This window comes from Carya illinoinensis, chromosome 10, assembly GCF_018687715.1.
Source record: "Carya illinoinensis cultivar Pawnee chromosome 10, C.illinoinensisPawnee_v1, whole genome shotgun sequence".
Taxonomy (NCBI): Eukaryota; Viridiplantae; Streptophyta; class Magnoliopsida; order Fagales; family Juglandaceae; genus Carya; species Carya illinoinensis.
Genome location: NC_056761.1, coordinates 29,479,381 through 29,488,806, shown reverse-complemented (window position 1 = coordinate 29,488,806; position 9,426 = coordinate 29,479,381). Strand labels below are relative to the sequence as shown.

Here is a 9,426-nt window from a genome sequence, read left to right as displayed (position 1 = left end):
TAACCCACTAAATTAGACCTTCATTTTTATTTTTTATTTTTTAGAGCGAAGACTAGTGCCATAAGCTCCTTCTCATATGTGGAGAGTTGTAAAGTTTTTCCTTGCAATGCTTGGCTCAAGTATGCAATTGGCCCTCTCTGTTGTATCAAAACAACCCCAACTCCATACCAGAAGCATCACATTGAATGATGAAGGGTTCGATGAAATCTGGTAAGGCTAGGACCCGGAGATTAATTATTGCCCTCTTAAGGTTATTAAAAGCTTCTTTGGCTATTTCAATCCAATGGAAGGAACTCTTTTTCAAAAGAGATGTCAAAGAGGCAGTTATGAGACTGTCGTAACACCCACTTAAAAAGCCCTTAGGCCTTGACCTTAGTAGCCATAATACAAGTTGGGCTATTTGAGAGTAAAAACTTCATATTTTTTTTTTTTTTTTTTTTTTTTAAACTTGAGTAGGCAAAAGAGCATACACTTTATGTTTAGTTGAATTATTAGAAGACCTTTTTAGTGCTTTATTAATTTTGAGGATTAGATGCCAAGAAGCTGATAAGGGAATGACACATGGCATATTGGAGATTTGCCTTATTAATTGGCTAAGTAATTTGGGTTGAATGGTAGTTGGAATTGGAAAGGCCCAAGAGATTGGTTGTATAAGGGGCCCAAAATTTTTGGGTGTGAGGGCTAAGGAGAGACACCTAGACTTAAGCCCAACTTATTAGACACAAGACTAAGGGCCTAACTTATTGTACATTAGAAATTAGGCCCAACATAATAAGCATAAGGCTATTGGACCAACTTAGTAAGAATCAACACCATAGGCCCAATTGAAGAAAGACCCAAGTTGAGACCTAACCTAGTGGACTTTTAAGGCCAAGGAAATGCCCAATAAATTTGGAAATGAGGCCCATAAAAAATTCACTTATAAGCCCACATATAGAGGATTATCTTAGTGAAACTCCTTTATCCACTCTGAAGTGAGTAAGAATGGAGTGGTAACTCCTAAGTTGATAAAGAACCATCAACGAATTTCGAATGTATTCTTTTTAAAGAATGCAGGAGGGAAGTCACTTATGGCACCTAATGTTAGTGGATGTATATGTTATGATGATATATTATGTTATGATAAAATGTTATGCTACCAATGCATTGGATAACAAACCTGCAGACAACATAGTTTCGAAGAAGAAAATGGGAGGGGAAGAAAACGATTTCAAATCAAAATGAAGTCGTTTGGTTTAAAATCAAACAACATTGTTTCATCCTATTTTTTTTTTAATATATTATGTATAAAACGACGCTGTTTTACTTAAACTTAGGTAGAACAACGTCGTTTTGTATCAGAAATATATATATATATTATCGGCCAGTTTGGTCTGAATCGCCCGACATCAATTCTATCTATTTTCTGCCACCGACCAACCGGTTTTCCACAAGTTTTGGCCAATTCCTGACTCTGGCAGCCGGTCTCCTTCAGGAAGGTCAATCTGGCCGATTCCTGTTTATCCCTAATAAGGCTTATAGCAACCCTACCTTTGATGCTTATTGACTGCTTATATAGAAAGATTTCGGGCTTGTTCAGATCAGAATTCCTTCTCGGTTTGCTCCAACAATTTCATGAACCTTGATGGCAGGGGCGGGATCGAGAATTTTTATTTTGGGAGGCCAGACTACATATGATGGAGACTAGGAAAAGTAATACATACATACAAACATATGTGTATCTTGATTTTCTAATATCTCAGCAGGTCAAATATATTGTATATATCAACTTTGATAAATCTGACTTCATGGTCATCAAGGGTGTGTTATAAGCTTTGATAAAAAGTATACCAAGATTTACTTTTTTATAAGCATCAACAACACTAAGATTTACAAACTTGATAAATTGCATGGGCCAGTCTTGTAAAATTACATCTTTAGGTTAAACAAGTTTTGAATGCTTAATTACTAATCAACCAAGCACATTTGAAGGGACACAAAAAATCCAGAACCTGATGGTATAATGAAAGAAAAATGCTTGCTGGCAGAGTGTGCGATCGTTGGTACTACACATTAGACTTATTATCATCATAAATGACCATCTAACTTGAAAGTTTGTAATAAAACTGATTAAAATGTATGGCACCCCTAAGATAAGATCACTCTTATAATAAATATAACAAGCCATTTAGGATCATATCATTCAGCAATGTAACCACTGAAACATAATAAGTCATTGAAACATATATGGCACCCCTACTACACATTATATCATATATGTTTTGCCAAAGCAAGTCATTGAAACATAATCTTTATACAGAGAAAAGACTATTATATACGTACTAGCAGAGCAAATGGGTACAATATTGCTACAAAGGTTGATCACTCTGTTCGTTTGCGCTCAAATCCAGAGCCAGGATCATCGCTGGTAGGAAAAACCTGGAGCCCAGTAACCATGGCATCTGGTGGGCCCCGACGACACCTTTGCTCCATCTCCTGAACAGCATCAGGGTTCCCAGAGAACAGAGCTTCAACAGAGCCATCCCTCTTGTTCCGCACCCAACCTTTCAGCCCCAGTTGGACCGCATTCTCCACTGTCCAGTTCCTGTAGAACACCCCCTGCACCCTCCCCTTCACCACAACCCTCACCTGTCCTTCAATGATAACTAAAATCCATCACAAAGGGTTATCATTTTTTTATATATATATATTGGCACTGGGTGTCAGGAACAATGTCCCGAGTATCCCATCAGGCCAATATCATCAAGGGTTATCAATAAAATTATTAAAATATATTGTATCCCATCAGGCCAATATAACAGAAAAACATACAGAGCAGCCAATTACAGAAACAAGTTTGAGTGAACTCTTGCCAACATTACGCACAAACAAAGAGAAACAGCCACTTAGAATGGTGTCAACGAATTCATACATTCATTTTTTTTTTTTTTATAAGTAATAATCTTTATTGAAAGGCAATGCCCAAGTCCACAGGAAGTATACAAAGTGAGACACCTAGTTACATTCTAGTGGGCTATAAAGAAAATAGAAACTCATTAACATTCCCGCCCTTCAGAACAATAGCAGAAAACCATTGAAACAGAGAGAATACAAAAACGTTCCAGATTTCCCCCACTCCACGCTCCTTATCATTAAAGCACCTCTCATTCCTATCCGACCATAGACACCACATTAAGCACAATATTGTTTTGGAGTTAATTGAGGGGGTGTTGCGACAAAACGTACTCTTCATATATTCATAGCGAATCATTACTCAAATATGATTGACTACCTAAGAGTGCAGACAAACCCCATAATCACAAATTATTAAAATAACCTAGAGTCACCCATTACTCAAACATGATTTAAAACCTAGAGAGACATCGAATTTATCATACAATTAACGTACCATGCCTAGAGCAACCCATTCTCCCATAAGACTGACAGTCCTTGAGGCACAACCAAAACACATAATTACAAACGAAAACAGAGCTGGAGGGAGATGGGCAAGTACCGTTCTGGTCGAGGGCTGGGTGGAATCCTCTGTCGCGGCCTGAGGAGTAGTCATGAGGGGCAGAGAAGGTCGAAAATGAGGTGAACGAGGTCGGAGCAGAGAATAAAGAGAAGGACGAGGAAGAAGAAGAGTAGGGCAAAGCGAAATAGGAGGATAAGCAGGATGATAGTGAGGATGATGGAAATGGGCGAATCTAGGAGTACAAGAAGCATTGTTGATCATCTGAGTGGTCCACTTACCTCGAGGATTCCGAGATACGAGGGACGGCGAAACATTGGCCTTAGTTGTCGAGGAACTGCTGATGCCATCCGAACAATGCTTTATAGGACGGTGCTACAGGCACCGCTGGTGGCAGGCAAAAAAAATTTTTTACCTTTTTGATTTTTTTTAAAAATTATTTTTTAATACTTTTAAATATTTTTAAAAAATATAAAAAAATTATAATAATATTATAAAAAAATTATTTAATCATTAAAAAAAAAATTACAAAAAAATAAAATAGGCCAGCGATGGCCCAGCGAGAGCCCTATCATTTTCCTTATAATTATGCTCTCATTGGTGTGATATTTACGTGTCAGCCGGGTTCGTTGCACGAATTATTTCAGTTTAGAGTGAGGCTAGGAACCGGAAGTGGTGTCAATAAGGGGTTCACACCTTCAATAACCTAATGACGCGTCACCATTCTAGATAATTTAGAATACAACCAGCTTCAACTAATCCTTTACAATTTCCCCCCCTCTCTCTCTCTCTCTGTCGCGCCCATAGCTCACTGCTCTTTCCTCATTCCTTTCTAATTTATTAGTTTCTTCTTTTCTCTTTGATTGCCCTTAGCTTCGAAAATATTTAGTTTTGCCTCAATCTTCTTCATATATTCGGGGGCGCTATTTCCTTATCTTACTCCTCATAATCTTCAAGGAATCTAAAAAAAAAATTAAAATCAGAATTAAAAAAAAAAAAAATCTGTTGGTTTTCTTGTTATAGCTACGCTACCAATATTGATTTGAATCATGTAGTCATCGTTTGCTTTCAGACAAATGCCCCTTCTCGTACTTTGTCATAACATCCCACAAGAGATCTATTGGTCTTCTTCTGCACATGATTATATGCAGGCAATGGATGAGAATCGAGTCAGATTCATCATAACGGCCTTACGAGGAGGAGAACACAGACTACTCGAGGTCAATGGTTTTGGGTGAGAATACCAATGGGAATGACAAATTTTGCATCAAGCTGAATATTTCCAAGGCTGAGTCGGGCCCAGTTGTTTGATTATGAATATGAACACAAACACCCTTTTTGGAACTGCAATATGTTTCCCTCTTATCAAGGTTGGCCCTTTTGATCATGAACGAGTAGAAGAACAAGCTTCTGCACTTGCAAAAGAATTCTCTCACGTCTGCAATATTTGCAGTAAGGTCTCTGCTATTTGACCACCGAGGGCTTTATCAGAACCAAAGACCTTATTCTCCACTGTCCAGTTCCTGTAGAGCACCCGTGCACCCTCCGCTTCACCACAACCCTCACCTGTCCTTCAATGATAACTAAAATCCATCATAGGATTATCAACTTTATTTTTTATTGGCTCGGGGTGCCTGGAACAACGTCCCAAGTATCTCATCAGGCCAATATCATCAAGGGTTATCAATAAAATATCGAGTATCCCATCAGGCCAATATAACAGAAAAACATACAGAGCAGCCCATTACAAAAACAGTTAAACAGTGAGTTTGAGTGAACTCTTGCCAACATTACGCACAAACAAAGAGAAACAGCCACTTAGAATGGTGTCAACGCATTCATATATTCATACTGAATCATTACTCAAATATGATTGACTACCTAAGAGTGCAGACAAACCCCATAATCACAAATTATTAAAATAATCCGGAGTCACCCATTACTCAAACATGATTTAAAACCTAGAGAGACAGCGAATTTATCATATATTACCGTACCTCGCCTAGAGCAACCTATTGTCCCATAAGACTGACAGTCCTCAAGGCACAACCAAAACACATAATTACAAGCGAAAACAGAGCTAGAGGGAGATGGACACATACCGTTCTAGTTGAGGGCTGGGTGGAATCCTCTGTCGTGGCCTGAGGAATGGTCATGAGCAGAGAATAAAGAGGAGGACGAGGAAGAAAAAGAGTAGGGCAAAGCGAAATAGGAGGATAAGCAGGATGATAGTGAGGATTATGGAAATGGGCGAATCTAGGAGTACAATAAGCATTGTTGTTCATCCGAGTGGTCCATTTACGTCGAGGGTTCCGAGATACCAGGGATCAGGGATGGCGAAACAGTGGCCTTATTTGTGGTGGGTGTCGGGACTGGTGATGCCATTTGATCGGGTCGAGTTGACTACGAACAATGCTTTATAATAATGCTCTCATTAGTGCGATATTTACGAGTCAGACCTAGATTATAGACTATTTTATCTTATCTTATAATTATAATTTTTTTATTTAATTTTTTAAAACAAAAATTATATTTTAATAATATTTTATTTAATTTTTAACTTTCATCTCATTTCACATCATTTGTAACCAAACAAGTCCAGTCACTGAAGATTTCTCCATTTTTAATTTTCAACCAGGCATTTCAAAGGATCAATGTGTATAAGAGAAGTAGAATCTCACAAATATTCCATTGTCATTAATACAATACATTTAAAAAAATAAAAAGAAAATATTAAGATATTCATAAAAGTTGGTCTCACCGTCTAAATTTATTGAAAGATCCAAAGGGGAGTAGCCTAAAATGCATGTTTTTTTTTTTTTTTTTTGCTTTTATTATTATTATTATATTTTAACAATTTGATTGTGGTGACACCAATGGAGAATGTGGCAAGTTGTGTAGTGGGTAAGGATTTTAGAGATATGAGAATGCGGGATTAGTACATGGTGGCGACGCAAGTCAAGCGTGGTTTAGGGCCTCATTGGTAGGACCCCATGTTTTGTGGCCCATGGCCAAGCCACTAGCCATGTCAAGACAAGGCTGGACAGCCCCTTGCGCGTGCCCTTGCATGCGGTGCACGCCGCATGCCAGCTAGGTTAGTGGCATGCCTTCGCAGGCATGCCATCCAACACATGGCTTCAGTTCGTGCCTTGCAGCTTCAACGTCCAGGCCACCAGCATGAGCCATGCATAACGCACACATGGCTCACCACCAGCAGACCTTGTATGGCACCATGCCATGCCCACCAGCAGGCCCTTGGTGCCATGCCCATCAGCAAACCATGTTGTGCCACCCAGCCATGGACCAGACCAAAGGCCACCATGCACCATTATAGCCCACCCATAGGCTCATGCATGCCATGGGTCAACTTGGCCCATGCTAGCTATATTATTACTTATTGTTTATTTTAATTTAATTATTTATTTTCCAAAGGACCTATTGAGGGTTTTCAAGTTGTAATCCTTATAAATAAGACACTTAGTCTTTGCATTGATATCTTTTGGAAAATTCCCTAGCGGAGGATCATTTTGTTTATGAGATCAATAATCGGTGCTAGGAACTTGAGATTTTTGGGTGCAATTCGTAAATCCCAAAGAGATGATCACACCTTACAATTTGTGAATATGTGTGATTCATTTATCTTTATCTTGCAACTTGATACAATTCGTGAATCCAAGTTGTTGTTATCCTTTTTTTTTATCAAGTTATCAATTCATGAGATTTATTTCAACTATTGTGCAATCCGTAAATTATTAGTTAATTTGTTACCTTTTGTTCGTTTAAGTTCTTAAGTATTTTATTTTGTTCTTGAGTGTTAATCTTTTTGTTATTGGTGTTCATTCTTCCATTTGCCTCATTTGATCCATCCAAACACTTAGTGCCACCCACTATAGTGTTTGTCCTTGCCGCCCCTTCCATAAAACCCTAGCCAAATCATTACTTACCATACACGACAATACCATCTTTATCTTTCTTCCATCCCAATTTTCCCTAGCCGAACCCCCCAATTCTCCATAAGGAAACTCTTTCCTTTTAGGAGTCTTGACTTCCTCAAATTCAAATCTCTTAATTTAAGGAATTGATTCAATTCCTTAAATCCCTCATCCTTTAAATCTCTCAAGTCAACATTAACTTTCCAAACTAACCCCACCAAATCCTCAAGGATTCCAATCACTTAAGAATCTTTCCAAAACCCTAGCTTCCATCCATCTTGGCGCTAACTCTAATTCCCCTTGGTAATTTCGGCTACCCTAGTTGCCTCATACCCGAAACCCTAGCCTCATATCTCTCATCAACCCTAACCCAATCAACTTGGCACCCACACTCAAGGAACAAGCCCTAGCCGTTCATAGTGAATTACAAGCCCCAAATACTTAGCCTACCTAATTCCACCATCATCTCCATCATTCCATCTCCCAAACACCTACTCTTTGTGGAAAGCCAAATAAGTTGGCAAGATCACTCGGTCACCAACATCACCAATATGAGCTCGTGGACTTAATGTTTAGGGACAAGACCGGGGTCCCTAACACTCATTCGTTGCACGCTTTGCGAAGGTTATCCTTACCTCGTATGTTTTCACAACTTCTCTTAACTAATCTCATCTAATGATTATAATTTTTTTAAATTCTCACATAAAATAAAATAGATAATTTAATTTTTTTAATTTTAAAATAAAAATAATATTAAAAAAATATATTTTATTCAACTTTAAATTTTAATTTCAACTCAACTCAACTCATCTCATCTTAAAAAACAAACGAGACTTTAAGTGGGTGGCAAGTGGTAGGATGTAAGGTGAGCTAGAGAAGAAACTTACAAAAACAAAACAATAAAATTTATAAACATGGGCAAAGGGAAAATGGAATAGGGAGGAAGGGGGAGCCAAGGCTATTCAATCATCTCCGTTTTGAAAAGAGAAAACAAAAAAGTGATTTCAAATAATGAAACCATTTTTTTTTTTAGTTTGAAATTAAAATTTCAATTTTGAAAAATCAAGATCCCAATTGATTTTTATTTTTATTTTTTTATGAAACAAACAACTTCATTGAGATAATAGTTGATTGTAGACATTTATCAAACCATAAGTTTTGATAAAGAAATTCTGGAATACATTTCCACCAAATTTCTATACTATCAACCTTCCAAGCATCTCTAGCCAATTGATGAGCTGGCCTATTACCTTCACCATGCACATGAGAAAAAACATAGCTTGTAAAGAAGCTTTGAAGTCGCTGCACCTCTGAAAACAGAGCCCCAAAAATAGAGTCCAGCATTTGGTTCTTCTGTAAAGCCTCCACTAGCAAAAGGCAATCACTCTCCACCATAATATTAGCAATACCCATAGTAGAACATAATTGAAGCACTTTGAAAATAGCTAACAGTTCTATGGCACTTCCATTTCAGACTCAACCTTACTTGTAGCCATCACTACCCTTCCTGAAGCATCCCTCAAAATAATCCCCACACACGCCTGGTGTATGTCTCCAAAAGTATCCCGATCAATGTTCATTTTAAGCACATGTTCAGGTGGAGGAACCCAACTATAATGATGTTTGAGTTGCACCGTAGGCTTTACCATCACTTCTTTATAGCTATTCATAACACACAAAGCATGATTTGACATAGAAATAGGACTAAGACTCCAATCAAATTTTGAAATAATATCCACATTACAAGTCAATTGCTACTCTATGAAGGACAAAGAAGGTGAGAGACGGGCGATACTGAAAAGTCTAAACTTCCATTCCATCCATTTTCCACCCCATGATCGGAAAGGTGGTACCTCTAGAACTAACTGGCTCATTGTCTATCAATTTGGTCGATCCATTTGATCTATTTCAGTCTGGGCTTGTGCAAAATGAGCCATTTCTTTATTAAAGGCCCAACTTATCAATAAATACTATTCATTTCGGCTTAACTAAAAAACAAGTTCAAAAAATTTTTAGTTTTGAAAAATATATATATACATATAT

At 37.8% G+C, this 9,426-nt stretch overlaps 1 protein-coding gene across 2 annotated transcripts; it reads right to left on the bottom strand.

The window, feature by feature from the left end:
* Positions 1-2,150: 2,150 nt before the first annotated feature.
* On the bottom strand, positions 2,151-5,846 carry LOC122279652 (acylphosphatase-like). 2 transcript variants are annotated; one of them, XM_043090404.1, is made up of 3 exons: positions 4,037-4,161; positions 3,494-3,818; positions 2,151-2,628 (listed from the first exon to the last, which is right to left on the bottom strand). In XM_043090404.1, the coding sequence occupies exons 2-3, from the start codon at positions 3,713-3,715 to the stop codon at positions 2,362-2,364; spliced, it is 489 nt and encodes a 162-aa protein (XP_042946338.1). In that variant the 5' UTR covers positions 3,716-3,818; positions 4,037-4,161; the 3' UTR covers positions 2,151-2,361. The 2 variants fall into 2 exon arrangements, with proteins under 2 accessions (XP_042946338.1, XP_042946340.1); XM_043090406.1 differs by lacking the exons at positions 3,494-3,818; positions 4,037-4,161 and adding an exon at positions 5,554-5,846.
* Between the last annotated feature and the right edge of the window lie 3,580 nt (positions 5,847-9,426).